General features: G+C 43.9%; 2 protein-coding genes and 1 long non-coding RNA gene across 3 annotated transcripts; all 3 read left to right on the top strand.

Annotated features, from left to right (window-relative positions):
• Positions 1–474: 474 nt before the first annotated feature.
• On the top strand, positions 475–17,920 carry LOC117761154. The gene is made up of 2 exons (XR_004613798.1): positions 475–637; positions 17,473–17,920. It is a non-coding gene; the product is annotated as an uncharacterized LOC117761154 (long non-coding RNA).
• On the top strand, positions 674–10,101 carry LOC117761150 (nuclear receptor subfamily 1 group D member 1-like). Its single transcript, XM_034584810.1, has 8 exons — positions 674–1,220; positions 5,945–6,256; positions 6,362–6,450; positions 6,664–6,808; positions 8,278–8,834; positions 8,932–9,117; positions 9,220–9,430; positions 9,528–10,101. Exons 1-8 carry the CDS (start codon positions 1,202–1,204, stop codon positions 9,722–9,724), a joined length of 1,716 nt encoding a protein of 571 aa, XP_034440701.1. The 5' UTR covers positions 674–1,201; the 3' UTR covers positions 9,725–10,101.
• On the top strand, positions 13,640–17,482 carry faim2b (Fas apoptotic inhibitory molecule 2b). Its single transcript, XM_034584814.1, has 13 exons — positions 13,640–13,814; positions 13,850–13,928; positions 14,613–14,661; positions 15,014–15,081; positions 15,185–15,249; positions 15,353–15,406; positions 15,513–15,563; positions 15,657–15,696; positions 15,791–15,828; positions 15,960–16,047; positions 16,172–16,267; positions 16,495–16,548; positions 16,793–17,482. Exons 2-13 carry the CDS (start codon positions 13,914–13,916, stop codon positions 16,937–16,939), a joined length of 765 nt encoding a protein of 254 aa, XP_034440705.1. The 5' UTR covers positions 13,640–13,814; positions 13,850–13,913; the 3' UTR covers positions 16,940–17,482.
• Positions 17,921–19,062: the final 1,142 nt, after the last annotated feature.

Here is a 19,062-nt window from a genome sequence, read left to right as displayed (position 1 = left end):
TTTGTCTTGTTTTTCTCTGTGCTGTTTCGTCCTCATTACCTTTTGCAAGCACCATATAACCTTATTTAGATAAGAAGTGGAGTGGGGGTTAAGTTTTATTATTTCACTGTAAAAGCAAACCTGTGAGAGAGAAGTCTTGGAAACGCGGTAGGGGAGTGAGACCTCGCTCTTCCTCCACCCATCTCTGACTCCTCTCTTCCCCTGTTATGGCCGAGCCTCGGCAGCTCATTAGCATAAAATGTGTGTCAGTAGGGCAGCGCCAGCTCACATGCCATGCGCACATGTTGGAGAGCTTTAACCAGCATTCCTGCGTCGAACGAGCCCAATGTGCCGTGTCCAAGAGGGGGGCTCTCGGCCAATGAAAAAGCCAGAAAGAGAAAAAAAATAATAAGCGGGGGCGTGAAGGGGGAGGAGGGTGAGATGTTTTCAGAGAGCGTGACAGAGAGAGGGAGGGAGGGGGGGAGAGACATCCCTGATAGCTACGCGTCAACAAACGGGCGCACAAAAAAGAGAAGAGAGAGAGAGAGTGAGAGAGGGAGGGAGGGAGGGAGGAAGGAGAAAAAAAATTGGTCACATTTCTCAGACACCTGAAAACGTGCTGGTTATTTTAGGACGTGTGTTGCTCATTGATGAGTGTGTGTGTGTAGAGAGAGAGAGAGAGAGAAAGAGAGAGAGAGAGAGAGAGAGAGAGGAGCTTATACCACTTCCACTCCGGTCATGTTGTGATTGTGACTGTACGTGTCAAGCAGCTGAGAGCTCCGGGACCCTCTGTGATTCAGACACAGTTCCACAGTGATACCTCTCACCACAGCCTGGCAGCAGCGGAAGGTGTGCGGACGCAGAGCCGAGCAGCCCCCCGCGCGCATCCCTTCACCTTTTGGAGACGATCTGAGGCAATAACAGATCATTTTCAACAATTTTTTTTTTTTTTTGCAAACACACATTTCTTCTACTTTGCTCTTTTTGGAGTCTTTGGCTGGGCTCTCACCCCCACTGCCCTGTGCGCACTCCTGATTCTCTGAGATTTTGGATACGCGCTCTATGCCTGGGCAGTTCATGACCCTTTCACCTGTGTCCACGAAACTCCTCGGTGGTGGCAAGCAGCAGCAGCAGCAGCAGCAGTACCAGTCGGTCCAGCATTAAAACCAGCTCACGATCTAACACCACGGAACCGGAGAGCAGCATCGACCGAGCGGAGAACATGGAGAACAGCCCTGGTGGTAAGTTGCCCTCACATTGCACTTTGGTTCTTGTGCGTAAAACCAGTGGAGACTTTTATTTCAGTGCCAGAAGCAGGAATTTGTGACGGGATTATTAATGGTGTTTAATGGGAAAGATGCCACAGCACTTTAATATTATTGTTATAGGGGTTTTCATGTGATATTTCTATATACCTTTTGTCTACTTGTGTATAATTCCAAGGGTCAATATCTGCTTATATTGTTGGAGTGTATGCGTAAAAGGATTATTTATTTCCAATACACCTGACATTAGTTGGATTTTAACTGTGGATCCCAGCATGCATCTGAGCTCTGTCCCTGCAGCACTGACACTACACTGACATAACCACTTAAACCTACCTGCGTCTTAAATCTTAAACTGTCGCGGCCACGTGCACGGTGATGGTTAGAAGCATAGATGCAGGTGAAGCATAGATGCATGTGTAACATGTGGCTTCCAGCCTGGTGCTGCGGACAGTGGAGAGTGGAGGGAGGGGCTCTGTCGTCAAATCTGAGCCGCGGACTTCCGATTCTCCTGTAAACACCCACACCCACACACACGCACACACACACTCACACGCACACTCACTCACACACACTCACACTCAAGTGAAGCGTGACCCAAGACGCCCCCCGCGACCACCAGGCACGTTGGTTCCGCAGCAGCAGCAGCAGCATCTCTTTCTCACTTTCTCTCTTTCACTCCCACTGATGTTATCTTCAAATCTACCATCACACACACATCCTGTCACACAGCTGCTGCTCTGTTTCCTAAAAATACCCGGAACTACTGTAACTAGTGATGCGTTTAGGGGTAGCTGGAGAGAGTGGGAAATGTTGCCTTTATTGAGTGCGATCTGTGTTAATAGGTCACTTGGATCTAATTCATTCTAGACTCTTCATTCTCTCTCTATGACACATGTGAATGTGGGCTATGTGTCAAGCAGCGGGCAGGAGCAAGTGACTGGTGCCAAACGGGTTTTCCATGAACCGGCCATGACTCCTTCTGCCAGGGGATGAATTGTGAAACGAAATGCTGATGGCGGATGATCAATGGCTCCGCGTACCTATTTAAAACCAAACCTAGCTCTGAGTCTCTTAACGAGGAAGTGGTGGATGTGACTATAGAGATATAGGCCAACATTTGGAGATGTGGGCTAAGCCCGGCAGACGCCTCAGAGCCCGAGGCAAATGAATCATAACGGCCGTGACGTCACCACTAATGACCAGCACGTAGCTGAAACCTGGTCGAAGCCCACAGAGAGAACATGTCCGCCGCGTGTCGTGTGTCCTCCTCCCACCACAGACGCACAGTCCTGGTTGTGTTATGAGTCACGCGCCTCATTCCTCTGCCTTCCGTCTTTTTTCTCTCTTTTTTTTTTTTCTGAATCACGCAGCCACCCCGCCTCGAGCTGCCAGCACGTGTACACAGCCTCTGTATCAACGTGCCGCGCGTGATTCCCCGCACACTGCCCCCTCCCTCTCCCTCTCTCTCTCTCTCTCTCTCTCTCTCTCTCTCTCCCTCTCTCCCTCTGTCTCTCTCTCTCTCTCTCTCTCCCTCTCCCTCTCTGAGCCCCGCTCTCTCTCTGCAGCGGGGATTCCTCCTCCTGCTGCTGCAGCTTGGTCAGTGGGTCACAGAGGATCACCAGCCCCCTGGTTACTGTAACTGGTTGGGAAATGGTTAGAAGACGCACTGGACTCGCCTAGTGTGAGCGGACACACACCGGACGGTGTTTCAACCCGGGGTTTGGCAAACCACCCTGTCCACCGCCCTTCATTTAAGTGGCAGCTGCAGCAAGAGCACTTAGCCACAAGGAACAATCATTACAATTAGCGTGACCTAGTGCTATTAGAGGCATGACACAGATTGTGTTTTAGGCTCTTATGTGCAATATAAATTTACAACGGGACATTTATTAACATTTATTTGTTAGCATGTTCATTTTGACGATATGGAGGTTGTAGACTCCCACCATACTATAAATGGCCCCTAAAAGGTCATTGATAATCAAAAGACAGGGCAAAGGGCGTTTTCTGTCTTTCTCTATCCGGCCATATAAATTGTGTACATGCCTATTTTTATAGCAGTCGAGTGGAGGACAAATACATAACTAAGTCTTTTATAAATGCGTGAATCATCAGTGAATCCCCAGTGCTCAACAGGCATCTGTCATGAGGCCAGCTGCTTCACGTGGAGTGAGGCCATGTGCATTTGTAAATGTTCTCCTGAAAGAGGACAGACCAGGAGGGAGCATGTGTTCCACTCCCCCCCCCTCCCTCTGTGATATGATCCAACCGTGTTGAGTACATGGTGGCGTGCTTGCATGTACAGGGGATGGGATCACATGAGAGTGGAAGTCACGGAGAACTGGAAAAAGGAGGGGCAGTGGAGCGTTGTGTTTGTACTGTAGTTGTTATGGCCATACGTGGGCCCACAGGTCACATGTTGTAACCTGTGCCTGGCAGGAGCGATATTTTCAGAGCTCGTACTGGCACCCAGCCAAACCCGATTCCTGGAAATGGTTACAGCGAGACAGAACATGGTAATGCTTTGACAGCAGGAGGGGTGGGGATGTTTGACTGTGAATGCTTGAAGAGCTTGTTTGTCACATGTCGGGTGTCACCGCTTCCCTCCGCAGGTGACACGCATGGCCATAAGGTTTCTACCCTTGTTACACAACAGACACACTGGGAGGCCGCCACACGCACAATGTAGCATTTGTGTGCGAGGTGAAGTCAAAGGCCGGCTGACACTGGAGCCGACACCGCACACATGCTCTCAAGGCCAGAGCCCCTCGCAGTCAGTGTTGACACGTGTGAGCCGTGGAATTAAGGAGGCACTTAGAGCTAAACAGAAATGCAGCACGTGTTTTTCTCAAGGAGAGAAAGTGCAAGAGAAGGGCAGGGCTTTTTTTTCCCTTCTTAGATGACTAAAGGTCCTTGAGAGGAAATATGCAGAGACGCTGTCGATAACACGGTCACTACAGTTCAACAAGCCAGCCTCTGAGGAGAGATCAGGGATAGAGTAGAGCGAACATCTGATATGAAAAAGGGTTTTCACCGGGAATCTTTGTCTGCTAGTGACCCGCATTGTGCAATCGTGGTGATGATGGTGTGATTGACACAGATCCTGGGTGGAGCATCTAAAGCATGCCACTGCTGCACGTGGGAAATGCTCCGGTTGGCAGGTTTTTATTCTAAAGTAATTAGACACCTGACACGGTGATCTAATTGCAAATTACAAGGAGGGCAAACTGTGAACAGGAAACCGGCTTCATCATCATCATCATCATCATCATCACCACACGGTTCAGAGATGTCAGCACAAATGTACAAAGTCGTCTAAAATTGTAAAAGAAAAGAAAACAATAAAAGAATGATGCCAGTCTAAAAACTGGTTGAATGAATCTTGGTGGGTTTGTCTCACTCCTACGCTTTAACACCTGTGATCCAAATGCACCATGACCATCCCAACTGATTGAAACCCCCCCAAGCAAATCATTTGAATGTGTCGAAACAGTGACAACGTGACTGCTGCCCTCTGCACACTTTCTAGTGACTCTGAGAAATGCATCAACCGAAGGCATATGTGCCCTGCTTCCCCCCCCCCCTACATCTGTAGTCACAGCATTAAAGCCCTCTCCCTCTCTCTCTCTCTCTCTATTCCAAACGTGATTTGTCCTAACGCTTGTTATTGTGCTGCTGCTGCTGCTGCCGTCTACACGGGACTGCGCAAAGAGCCTTGTGAGCCGGGCGGGAACTGTGTCAAGAGTCCATGTGAGCGCTCGGTCAGGTGGCTGGCGGATAGATGGGTCTGCAGGCTTGGAGCCAAATAGGGGAGGGAGAGTGGGAGGGGAGGAGGAGGATAGGGAAGGAGGGAGGGAGCGGTGGGAGGAGAGAGAGGAGAAAAGACTCAGTGCTGAAGGCAGGGAGGGAGGGAGCTGGCTGCACGTGAGGGGCTGTCTTTCATCTCGCAGGGAAGAACATTGTCTGCAAAACAAGGGGGGGGGGCTGGATGGGTTATGTGGTGAGGGGGAATAGGGCATTTCCGATTGGATGTGACGTCCCTAGACAAAGACCTGCTTGTGGCACCGATACCTACTGATGCACGTCTTGTGCTGTTTCCTATTGCCCATACATGTCTGAATATGTTTTACAGTATTAGATTATAATACAGTGAGTGTATGACAGACACGTGGCTGCCTTATCGGGTCAATTAATCCATAATGTTTTTCAACCAAGTCACGTGCTGCGACTGTTTGCCGTACGTGGGTGTTAGTTAAACCAACAGAAATGTGTCGGTGTCATTCCTGGTTATTGCTTATTTAACATTTTTTACTTACAACATGATAACAAAGTGTCACTAATCACTAAAAGCAACATGCAGGGAACTTGTTTTCACTGTTTCTGATTCAGAGTCGGCACGACCCAGTGATTATGTGCCAGATTATGTGCCACATACAGGTCAGAGTTGCTGTTCCTCTAGCTTTATTTCCACACGACCCTTTATTTCTAAACAATTTAAACGAGTGAACACTCCCAGTTCACATTTCTGTTGTTCAAAATGATCGGGGTTTTCGCGTGGGTGTGTTTGTGGACGTCTGCCAACTACGCACACTGAATCAAAAGAAGAGTATTGCTCAGCACTTGCATATCTATTGTGCATGTGAACAGAAAACCCAGATGAGGATCAGTGAGCTGACCTTCTGTGTCTGTTCCTCCAGGTGGTGTCATCTTATACGCCGGCTCATCTGGCAGTGCCAGCCCGAGTCCTGGCAGCCCATCAAGCGGATACCAGACCCAGTCGCCCTCCTCCCACTCGCAGCCTTCGTCCCCAGAGGGCATCTTCTTTCAGGAGATTGGGCCCCCGAGGCAGAGAGGCGAACAAGGGGGCGGAACCCCTTCCCCGAAAATGGTCTTCCAGTTTCCCGAAGTAAATAATGCTCCAGTTGCCCAAGTTACGACGGTATCATCGGCAGCCTACAGCCAACCCACGGTGGCCAAAAGACCTTGTGGTTTCACTGGCACGTTCACCAGTGAGTATATCCACTCACATCCATCCATCCTGCTCTCCTCCTCCATGTTTACGTCTTGGTCTTTGTATTTTCCTCTCTGATAATGGATGTATTTTTCTTTCATAGAAACTGGAGGAATGGTGCTTCTGTGTAAGGTGTGTGGAGACATCGCATCCGGGTTCCACTATGGTGTGCACGCCTGCGAGGGCTGCAAGGTGAGACAGCATCTTGTTAGACATTTTATTTATCAGCAGGTGCACACACACACACACACACACACACACACACACACACACACACACACACACACACACACACACACACACACACACACACACACACACACACACACACACACACACACACACACACAACTCTGTCCGAGCAGACATGCTTTAAAGTCTTTCTTCCTCCTGTGCTTTCTCCAGGGTTTCTTCAGACGCAGCATTCAGCAGAACATCCACTACAAGATGTGTGTGAAGAATGAAAACTGCCTCATCATGCGCATGAACCGAAACCGGTGCCAACACTGCCGCTTTAAGAAGTGTCTGTCCGTGGGCATGTCCAGAGATGGTGAGTGTTAATGTGCTTTACACAGATCATTAGACATAAATAAAAAACCAAATACATTTTCACTTTTCTCTGTGAAGAGGAGAGGATTTAATTGATAGGTAGCACGGGATCAGATGTTAAAGCTTCATATAATATGATGTGAAAAAGTCCAAGTGAATTCCTGTGGAAGTTAAAAGGGTCTGAAGCAAGTTTCTTTCCTCATCATCATTTCCTCTTTCTCCTCTCTCCTCCTTTTGTCTCTTGTTCCTCTCTGCCTCCCTCTCTCCTTGCCCCCGCTGTCTGATTTATGGCGAGAGGAGCTGCAGAGTCCCAGTCGTCATCAGTCATACAGAAACTGTGACAGATGTAGTTTATTTTGGGAAATTGGGGCACAAAGTACTTGATTACCCCCCGTGTTCACCGAGACACACCGTCTTACCTGCTGCTGCTTTTTCCTTCTTTCCCTGCAACACTGACAATTACAAACACTAATTTAATGTTATTCATGAAACCAGCACTCGAAATTAAAATGATATTACTGCAGCTAAATTGCTCCACTGCCTTATTTCGCCTCAGGGGTCTGCTCTCCAGGGATGGGGCTAAACTAGGTGATGATAAATCATGGTTTTTCTGGAGCAAACATTTTTAGTTGACCCAAAAAAAAGCCCGAACTAGGGAGTTAAAAACATCACCTGCTAATTCATCATATTACAACAGGGAAACTTTATGAGTGACCTTATGTTACATGCTTTTATTTTCTCAAATTAATTAATTAAACAGAATAATTGAATGTTGGTTATTGGTTCTACCCAATCCCACAGTCATATATATAACTTTATACTCCTATAGCCATTTCTGTTTCTATAATATCTACCCTCATATACATTTTTCATCATCCCTTTTTCTTCCTCCCGACCGCCAACCCTCCGTCTCTCGACCTCTCCTACCTGCCTCTCTTGTCTTTATTGACCTTTCCACCACTCACTCACTCTGTCACTTTACTAATGACATCATGTTCAACGCTGTTGACCCAGTGACCTACTTCCACAGGAACAGAGAGAACAGAGTGCTCAACTGAAAAGCAGAAGGGGAGAGATATGAGGGGGAGGTAGTGTAGCATACAGAGCTCTATAAATAGGGCTGTCAGTGGAGGTGCGCTATTGAAAAAAGGGGGAAGGGAGGATTGTGAAGGGATGGAGAGGAAGATGAGGCGGGCGCACTAGATGAAGGCTTTAGAGTCCGTGTTGTGGTGAAACAGCTGGGATGGAGACAGACTGCGTCAGAGCGGTCTTTGAGATTAGTTGTGTAGAGATTACAGTCGAGTTTCAGATGTTGAATTCATATCAGAGCAAGAGCAAGTGCTGTGAAGTGAAACTGATTGTAACTGTGTTATGGATGAATGTAAGTGCTGCCAGTAAGAAGCTGGCAGTGATGTGGATGCTCGACGTCGATGATCTCTAACCGAGGATGCTCTCTCCTGTTTTCCTCAGCTGTGCGTTTCGGGCGTATTCCCAAGCGGGAGAAGCAGAGGCTATTGGACGAGATGCAGAGCTACATGAACAGCCTCAATGAATCGGCTTCCATGGAAATGGAGGTGTCACCTCCCGGCGACGCCCTCGCCACGGCCAACGAAGGCCCCGTGTCGCAGTCTTACCAGGTCGGCTTGACGAACGTCGACGAGAAACCTATCAAGATGGCTTCCCACAACAGCAACGTCTGCCCATCCTCTTATCAGAACGGCTCGGTGCAGGAGCCCGCCCTGTCGCACCAGACGACCCAGCACACGGTTCACGGGGAGCAGGCGAACCGGACGTCGAGCTACCACGTCCCCACAAACTGCCCCAGTGCCTCCACCAACAATGAAAACTCCACCAACACTAACATGGACAATGCCAAGTACACATACTCCTCCAATCAGAATCAGTGCCCCGTTAGTGGCCACCTATCACATCAGTCCTACTCAGCCAATCAGAACAGTTTTCCAGCCAATGATTCCCAGAACCAAAACGCCTGCCCCTGGAAGCTGAACGGAGGCGCCAAAGTGCTGGTGAGCATTTTTTTACTTTGATACACATATAATATCTATAAAATGAATGTCGATAAAAAGTCCCTAACGCTTCTCCTCTTCCTCTTGTCCCCTCCAGGCGTGTCCACTCAATTCCTGTCCTGTGGCTCCAGCCAGTCGCTCCAGTCAGGAGGTGTGGGAGTCGTTCTCCCAGTGCTTCACCCCTGCTGTCAAAGAAGTAGTGGAGTTTGCAAAGAGCATCCCCGGCTTCCAGACTCTCAGCCAACATGATCAGGTCATGCTGCTCAAATCTGGCACGTTCCAGGTACGTTCACTTAAACTAAATTAGTTTTTGGAATTTTACGTTTATTCTTTGCTTCTCTTGTTTTCCACGATTTATTTCTAACTTCTCTGCTTCTGTCCACAGGTTCTCATGGTGAGGTTCTGCTCACTGTTTGACCCCAAGGAGAGGACAGTGACCTTCCTCAACGGACAGACCTACTCCCTGGCGTCACTGAGGGCCCTCGGCATGGGCTCCTTACTGGACGCCATGTTTGATTTCAGCGAGAAGCTCGGATATCTGGGTCTGGAGCCGGATGAGATGGCTCTTTTCATGGCCGTCGTGCTCGTGTCAGCTGGTAAGACTCTTGTGCCAATATGCACACATGCACGTGCTATATGAATGTCACGTTTCCTCTTGTCTAACCTCCACTTTCTCCTTCTCCTTTTCTGCAGACCGCTCTGGTATAGTGGACATGGGAGCAGTGGAGCTTCTGCAGGAGAATCTAATAAAAGCACTGCGCTCTCTCATCACCAGTCGCCGCCCGGACGACAGCACCCTCTTCCCTAAGCTGCTGCTCCGTCTGCCAGACCTGCGCACGCTCAACAACCAGCACTCTGACAAGCTCTTGGCCTTCCGCATTGACCCTTGAGCTCACACGACCCCGCAGCCTACCGAGGTATCTGCTTTGGGGGGGGAAACAGCCACCCGGCTCCCCATGCAAGCCAGGCCGGCCACATTCAGTACACTGGCCCCTGCTTGATGGTAGTTGTTGTGGGAGCTGTGCCAACAGAGCTGCTGTGACCGAGTGGACTCAGCCAAGGATAGATGCACAGTAGGAGGTGGAAGCTCCTGAACTCAAACTGATCTCTTCTCCAGTTGCTTCCAGGGTTGCTTAAAAAAAAAAAAACTGTTAAAACAAAGTCTGTGTTCTTCCTCATGTTCTTCGAGTCAACATCCAAACCACCAAGTCATTACCTCTTCCCCCTGGAGTTTTGTCCGAGACAGTTTCACCTCTAAAGACCAAAAGAAAAGAGGGCTTTTTGTTCCTCACCAGACTGTCTCCTCCCGCTGACGCTCATGAAGCTCGAGGGAGGGAAGCTCATACTCTTTCCCAGAAAAAAACACACATGCAAACATTCACCAACGATGATTTCGTACTGTACATTCATGCTACAAGTGTAATAATGCACTTCCATACATTGAGAAACCTCTTGCATTACTATATATCATAGCAATAGAAATGTCTATCACAGTTAGGAGGATGGTTTGTGTTTGCCCTGTTCAAATGATCTAAGCTATTTTCACAATGTGTCACCATGTGGGAAATCTTTATATATAAAAAATAACTCATCTGTGACTGAGAAATAATAAGACATTTTTAAGAAATGATTTGCGTTGTATATTTGTATGCGGTAATCAGGGAGAAGTTTTTGGTCATTTCCGACCAAAGTGTCTGATGGGTAATATGTTGAGGTGTTCTGTTGTATATTTTGTATATAACCTTTATTCTTGGTGCATACCCTCACTAGTTGGCAGATTCTCTGATATGTAAATTAAAGTTAGTATTGAAAATATTGTATGATGTCACACATAATAGAGTTGCTGTACAGACTGCAGAGACGGCAGCATTTGAACCATGTGTTCTGAGTATAAGCTTTTTATTTGAAGATATATAAATGAAATATATGTATTGTCAACTGACTGCATCACCTTGTGAATATTTTGTAAATGTTTTATGGTTCAAACATAGAGTACCATTATTAAAATAACGTTCTATAGCATCCGTCCTTGTGCTCGTCTTTCTTCATTTTCCTCCTTAAAGTAGTAGAGTCAACTATCAGCATCGGCGAGGCATACTGTGGGGCCGTAGCCTAGCAACAGACGCAATCAGCCAATCACGCGTCGGGTTCTGAGAGCCATTAGGGGCTTTATTACTAACAAGAAACGTCACTTGATTTGAGAGTGGGTGGTTCTAAGTAAATGTGATTTCCAAGAGTGGCATGCTTCAATCCAAATGAGGTGACGGTCACAGGGAGTTTTTTTGAGGAGCAGAGGCGGCGAGTGCCCGCAGGGAGGGAGGTTATGAACTGAACTGGTTCCTGTTCAGAGATATATGTAAATATGACACTGAAGAGACAAGCTGTTCAGTGGGTGTATTCGGGACCTGCGCATGCAACGTCACTGGAGGAGAATACTCAGGGTTCTAGACGGAACAAGGAGTCCTCACCACTGCTATCACCAGAGAAGGCCTGGGAAAATCAAATTAGGATCAATGTTTGGGAACATTTTCCTTAAACAGTAGCTGTAACTGTCAGAAGCTGAGCGTAGAAATAAAACGGACAGATACGCCCTTTGTATGTAGGTCATTTAAATACTGCTGATATCAGACAAACATATACTTTTTCTATACAACAAAATAGCACAGATTTGTATTCCTTTACAGGTAATAATGGTTGACATCCCCCCCTCTGTGAAACATGAAATAAAAACTGAACATGAACTAAAAGCTGCCCTCTGCCCTCCTTTAATAAAAACACAGCAAAACTTTTATTCTCAAAATGCATCAGCTCCAGTGTCTCTGGCATTTCTATTTATCATGTTGAGGGCTTCATACGCCACCTAGTGGACAGGATGGTAAGACCAGGGACAACATTTTGGCAATGACCATATTTAGACACTGGGACTAGTAGTTGAAGTTGAGTAAAAGCTTTTCACTTAACCAATTATTTTCCTCCAACTATTTTCTTTTACTTTGTTTCTTTTACTTTAAACCCCACCCGTCATTTTTATATATTTGTTTACTTTATTTGAAAGGGACCTTGTACAGTTAAAAACATAAATTTCCCCATCCTACAATACATTTGTTCTATTCTCACCTATAAAGACCTTGTGGTGATGTAATCTCTCATGCAACAGTTTCATTTCTTAGTTCCTGTCATGTAACTCGGGTAAAAATAAAAAGAATATTTATATAACATATAAAAACAGGCCTTCGTGACTATGCTCTCCATGTGAGTTAAAAAAAACAAAGATACCTGCTCATTAAAAGGTTCTTACTGTTACTTTATTTTTCAGCCTAAACTATACAAAATAACTTTGTTATTATCTTTGTAATAATAATCTTTAAAGTTTAGTTAAAAATGTCTCTGCGGTTTCCCACAAGTTTTTACTCTGTTGCTGTTGGTTTTAGATTTAGTGCCTAAAAAACATTTAAAATGCTCACATTCATTGTGTTTACCTTATAAAAAAGTTATTGGAGAAGAGGGTTGGGACTGAGCCATGACTGTGGATTATGTGCTGTCATAAAATATAATCTCACTCACATGATTCAAATTAAAAGGAAAAAGATGCATCATGAGTTTTCAATCTTTTGATTCGTGTCACTTCTCTGAGCAAAGAGGCAAACAACAACGGCAGTAAAGTATAAAACACATTACTCGGTGTCTGATACACAGTCACCACATAATGATTATTTCACTGTCTTCTAGTGACATCTAGTGGCCACAAGAGGGAAGGAGAACAGAGTTTCATAGAGGGAAAATTAAATAAAGTTTATTCTGGATGCTACACAACCTTTAAGAAGAGTCTTGGGTTTGAAGACATTATAAAAAAAAAACATGTTTTAGTTGTAATCATTAGTTGTAAACTGGACAGCTAATTGAAAAACCATAGCATTATATAGCCTATAGTTGACTTTATTCAGACTGCCAATCACTACAATGACATCATGGATTATAATTTACAACGTTTTCTTGTGTGTGTCCTTACTTTATGATGGAGACAAAATATATTCTGAAATATCACATTTCTCTAAAACCATGTTGTTTCTAATTGTGTTCTTGTGAAAGCAGTGAAGAGTAAAATGAAGATCAGTGCCAGTAATAGTCCAACTTTTACAAGAAGAACAAATAGATCAAACGTGGGAAATCTTTCCAGTTAATCTCATTACTGCTGATTGTAACCGGAGACGTGTTGTGCTCCATGAAGTTCTTAACGTCCATCTCATTAGTCTGGAGTAACTCTTACTAAACCAGTCTGTTACACAAAAGGATGATGTCAGAAGTTCGTTAGATCCATTTTGTTAATGGAAATATTTCTAGAAACTACAGAAACAAACAAATACTCAACAATCTGTATTAGCTCTAGTTGATACATCAAGTAGCATAGATAAAAAGTTTTGTTATAAAAGACATTCTATAAGAACAAATTCACTTTTGGAGGGTTGTTTTTGCTTCAATAATATAGTCTAACACAAACTATAAACATACATAAAGTGTAGTAATTCCTGAATATCCATATATCTGTGTCTCTTTCCTTCAAACTGGAGCAGAATAGTTATGCAATGCGTATGTTATTTAGACATGTCAGTCCCGTGAGTCTCTTTGGTAAGCTCCAGGATGATTATCTGCCTGGAACACTGTCGAGAGGGTCGGTGCCAGCAAACACACACATTAATGACCCCCCTGTTCAGCAGCAGCGGTGGTACAGTCTGACTTTATGTCAGTGTGGTGGAAATATACCTGGACACTTCTCGAACGACCTCATTGGGCCGAGGACGGGGGTGGCGAGGGATCAGGGTTAGAGGGAGATTAACCACACGGAGGCCTATAAAGCTTGAGTGTAATCCGCACGCTGCAGACAGATTCAGAGCAACAACTGCTCCGGAAACGTTTTACTCGTAACTCGCAGTGTTTAGGATCAAACACTGACTCTAAAACAAGAGCAGACATTTCAGATTTGGCACTTTTAACAGTTATATATTACAAAACCATCAAGTAGTGAGTGCAGATTAGTCTTTATCAACATCAGAAACATAAAGGAGGAGAGAGGGAACAATCATGAAAAAGGGAAAGGTATGTTTTTAACTTTTCTTCCTTATAGTTACACTATAAACTGTACAGATACCGTAAACAATACAACTGTGGTAACTGATTATTTTATATCCTAGATATTGTTTTTAATATAAATTTGCACTGTTTTCAGAAGTAGCACATCTAATATTGTTCTACTTTCTCTTGTACAATGACAATAAACTATCTCTATTCTATTCTAATCTATATTTTAATTTCTTTGATTTGTCATTTGATTTGTGATCGATAACAATCATTTCAAATTTCCCCAGGGTCACAAATTACACATTATGAAGTGATGCTATAAATTGGACTATTGTTTTTACTTTCCTTCTGTTTCTGAGAGGAAACTCTTTTAATGGCATCCTCATATCACAAGTTCAAAATCCAATAATTAACAACCAATCAATAATCACAGTGAAATTGTTCTTTGAGTGAACTTTGTTTTCTCTGTAGTTGAACTGAAGTAAAGTCTATAGTCGGAGCTGGTTACTCAAACATGGAGTCTCATCACATTTATCCTAATCCTCTGAACTCATCCAACATGGAGGCTGTTTTTTAGACAAATCTGTTACTGTGCTGCTTCCAGTGCACGAGAGTAAACATGTATTTACACTGCGGAGAGAAAGTAAAGAGAGCTCATTAATAAAAACTGTAATGACCTAGTTAACCCTAACTATATCCCAGCAGATCAGTGAAGACAATGAACCCCCCACTTACCAGGAGGCCACAGCAGGTACAAACAATGTCCTTGTAGTACTAGTACATGTTCTATTAGTTACAAATGTACCAACACTGGCAATCTTTTTTCTAGTTTAACCAGATAAACATGTTGAAGTAGAAAGTGAAACAAAATAAGTCGTAATAATTATTACTTCCTGTAATAGAGCACAATATTAAAGTTTACAAGCTGTGTTGTGCAAATCTGCACATTAACAGACAGAATATCATATCATGTTCGTATCAGTCAAACCTGCCACTCACATAATGCCTTCAGTTTTTCGGACTACTTCTGCCTCATAAAACATATTCTCAGTTTCTGCAAAGACTAAAGAATTGACGCATGTCCTTCCTGCGTCTTCCTTCAGGATATGAGGAGATGCAGGCTCAGTTCTCCTTTGATGACAAGACCATCAGGCGGACCTTCATCAGGAAGGTACTGGACAAAATGATTTATTAACAGAAATGACACAAACACAGAAAAGTACATGTCCCAGTGACAGATCCATTACTCTGACATCATTTATCTCCCCCTGCAGGTTTACGCCATTCTCATGGTTCAGCTTTTTGTGACTGTGGCTATTGTTGGTCTCTTCACATTTTGGTAACACTTTCTTATGATTATCTGTAATAAGTCTTTTTAAATGTATCACTCTGACCAGAGCAACTATTACTTATTTAATTTGTTTAATTTCCTATGTCTGCAGCGCCCCCGTGAGGTATTATATTCAGACTCATCCTGGCTTGTACATGGCATCTTAGTAAGTGCAAACACATCATCTTATCTTAACTCACAGTACATGACACATTACATGTTCTCAACCTTTTATTTACACATTTTTATTTTTACTTTTCTCTACCTTTCAGTATGATGTTCTTGTTCACCTACATTGCACTCTCCTGCTGTGGAAATCTGAGGTAACTCTTCTGTTCATTATAAATAATAACACAACAAATGAAACACAGGACGCTGCTCGGATATAATTTAGATTTTGTCTCCTACCTAAACAGGCGGCAGTTTCCCTGGAACATCATCCTGTTAGTTATCTTCGTGAGTATCTCACAGTATGAAATATGGAACATTACAGTCTGGTCTTTACTCGGCATACAGCTAATGATGGCTTTCTTTTTCCTCTTCCTCACAGACTTTGAGCATTTCTTTCATGATGGGTTTTGTGTCAAGGTAAATATATATAAACTAGAATATAGGATATATGTTTTTATCCCCATGTGTCTGTATGACACACTGATTTTCAATCATCAAAGGTGGATGAGAGATAAAAACAAGTATAATAATATGTGTTCTCCCTTTAGCTTTTACAACACCAAATCAGTGATGCTGTGTCTGGGAATCACGGCTCTGGTGTGTCTCTCTGTCACCATCTTCAGCTTCCAGAGCAAGGTGAGAAGATCCCTGCATTAATTATCAATGACTAATTACAACTTCAAACTGCTTCCAAGCAACACAACAGAGAGACGTCGTCACCCCGAGACAAACCCATCACACGGTTTTGCTTTTGTTGCAGATTGACGTCACATCGTGTCAGGGCGTGCTGTTTTCTTTGTGCATGGTCATGCTTCTCTGCGCCATCACCATCTCCATTGTGGTCCCCTTCGGATATGTAAGTCCAGCAGAAGGATCTGGAAGAAGTCTAAAATAGCAGTGATTAATGATGAGTTGAGCAACAGTTGCAGGTTAATGCCTCAGGGGCTGGCTGTATTTGGCTGTGGGGGCGTAAACAGATTAGCCCTGCAGATCATCTTGAAAAGCATGTTGCTGTTTCTTAAATTAGCTCCCTGCTATCCTTCTTAACACGCTTTTTAAAATGCTTTTTGTCTCGTTGCACAGGTTCCCTGGCTACACGCTCTTTATGCTGTGATAGGAGCCATCCTCTTCACTCTGGTGAGAGTCACATACTTCATCAATATAGAAACTAGAGTACATACGTCTGCCAACAGTACCCTTATAAAACCACATTTAAATTCATAAGATTCAGATTTGTATCTGGATCTGCACCAAATGGGTAATCCTGTTCTGTTCACAATCAAACAAGGAACCCATTAAGGACAGGGGTGAAAACATAACCTCCTTAGTGAAAGCAAAAAGTCACCGTATTCATTTCTGTCTCCTCCTCTTTCTGCGACAGTTCCTGGCGTTTGACACTCAGATGCTGTTGGGGAACAAGCGTTATTCCATCAGTCCAGAGGAATATGTTTTCGCCACCCTCAGCCTCTACCTGGACATCATCTACCTGTTCAGCTTCCTGCTGCAGATCATGGGAGAAGGACGCTAGTGAGGAACCTCATCCACTGTCCTGCTACACATCTACTGGTCGGCTGAACTATTTCAAACTGTCAGGCGAGCAAGGATCTGCTACTCTCATGCTTAACATGATGTCAGGTTTATTGCTGATGAGTCATCATATCCATTTTTTATGCATGTGTTAAAGCTGAAAAGAGTGAGAGTAATCTGTTAGTTCTTTGCTTTTGGTTATGTAATCTCGTCTGTACAATCCTGCTGCTGGTTCTGTCCTGACATTATCCACATCGTAACTCACTAGTTGTTCACTGTACTCCTGCTGGCCATTCCTGTTAATCTGGTTTTGTTTTGGTTTAGAAGCAGAGTTGAGTAAGATCTGTTTCTTTGGCTGCATCTCTCTGTTTATCTCCGTTACTAAGACAGAAATGACGATTCAGGAAATCTGCAATTTGAAGCTCAGCAGGGTTGAGTTTGTTCGATAAAAACAAAGTTTCACAAGCTGCGTAGATTAGGTTTGTTTTATACTTGTTTTTTATGCACAGTATCACAGAATTTGTGTTTTAAAAGGTGTGTGTGTGTGTGTGAGAGAGAGAGAGAGAGAGAGAGAGAGAGAGAGAGAGAGAGAGAGATATTTACATTCTAACTTCCAGACTTAAAGCTTACAAAATCCACCACAAAGGGAAAATGTGTTTGCATACAGTAGTCTTAGTCATTAAAGCTACGGTTGGTTTTCAACAAATAGAAAAGTGTTTCAGAAAACAGATTACCAACCTCACCTTTAATGATCAGTTGCAATTCCTCCGTCATGTTACTGTGGCCTTTGGGATGTGTTAGAAAATAATTTCACGTTAACGAGCTGAGGATCAGAATTTAAATATTAGAAAATGTTTTACCTGTATAGTGAATTTACCTGGACATATGATAATATTTTTATAAGGACAATGAGTTGTGAACACTTAATACTGTGATTATTAAAATAAAACAGATTCATAATCAGTAATGTTTCTGGCCTGCATGTGAACGATGATAAATGATTACTGTATTTCTGTATTGTGACATTCAATTAATAACTTTTAGAGTTAGGGTACAGATGGGAAATCACAGGCAAATTTTTGTTTATTGCATCACAACAAGAACGTCCTGGCTTTGACTCCACCCGTCTCTCCAGGCCTCGCTCAGTGGGAGTTTGTATTATTCTTCCCAGTCTAGTTTTCATGTTACAAAGGCCAAAAACATGTTTCTTGAGGTCGCAGTGACCCTGACCTTTGACCAGGAAATTCTCATCAGGACTTGTTCAAATCTAAGTGAACATTTGTGCCAAATATGAAGAAATTCCCCCATTCCCATCTTGAAATATTGCGTTTTAAGAGGCCAAAAATATAATTTGTCCAGTCACAGTGACCTTGAACTTTTACCTTTAACCAACAAACTAATCCATGAATCCACGTGAATATTTATGCCAAATTTCAACAAATTCCCCCGAGGCATGCCTGAGATATTGCACTCACAACAATGCAACAGGAGGAGTTTATAGTCTTTCTTACAAATTTTTAAAGTGGAGTAAGTCCCTGTCCATCTCCAGTGGAATTCACTTCCACCTACAACATAATGAGAGCATTCAGAAAATGGATATGATGAGTGGCTGGATATGATCATTCAGATTTACCTACAGAGAAATAAAGACTGTACAGAGGTACAGTTCAAATTCTCTCCGAGTTTAGAGCGACATCTGGGTCGGGACCCATCATAGGGGCTCTCCATGCACCTCCTGTCCTAACACCACACCCAAACATACCTGACCACTTACTGTGAACTTTCTATTCACCTCATCACCTGATCTCCTACACTTTGAGCTGTTGAACTGATTTAGCACTTGGTTCTTACTTCAAGTTCTCCTACTGGACTGAAGCTCTCGTCCTGTTCCTCAGTTGTGATTTACTTTGGATCAGAGTGTCAAGTAATGAAGATACCGACCAGTAACACAGCGATCAGTAGCTCAATTAGACGTCGCCCTCTACAGGTCATAGGAATTTTTTATTTATTTACTTTTACCTCTGAGGTTATTTCACCCCTGTCCACTCCTTTGTTTGTTTCGTTGTCATCAGGATCACATAAAAGCTACTGAACGGATTTTTACATTTTCACCAACTCTCCAGG

This window comes from Hippoglossus hippoglossus, chromosome 5, assembly GCF_009819705.1.
Source record: "Hippoglossus hippoglossus isolate fHipHip1 chromosome 5, fHipHip1.pri, whole genome shotgun sequence".
Lineage (NCBI taxonomy): Eukaryota > Metazoa > Chordata > Actinopteri > Pleuronectiformes > Pleuronectidae > Hippoglossus > Hippoglossus hippoglossus.
The sequence above is the reverse complement of the archived record's forward strand: the minus strand, read 5'-3'. Positions and strand labels throughout refer to the sequence as shown.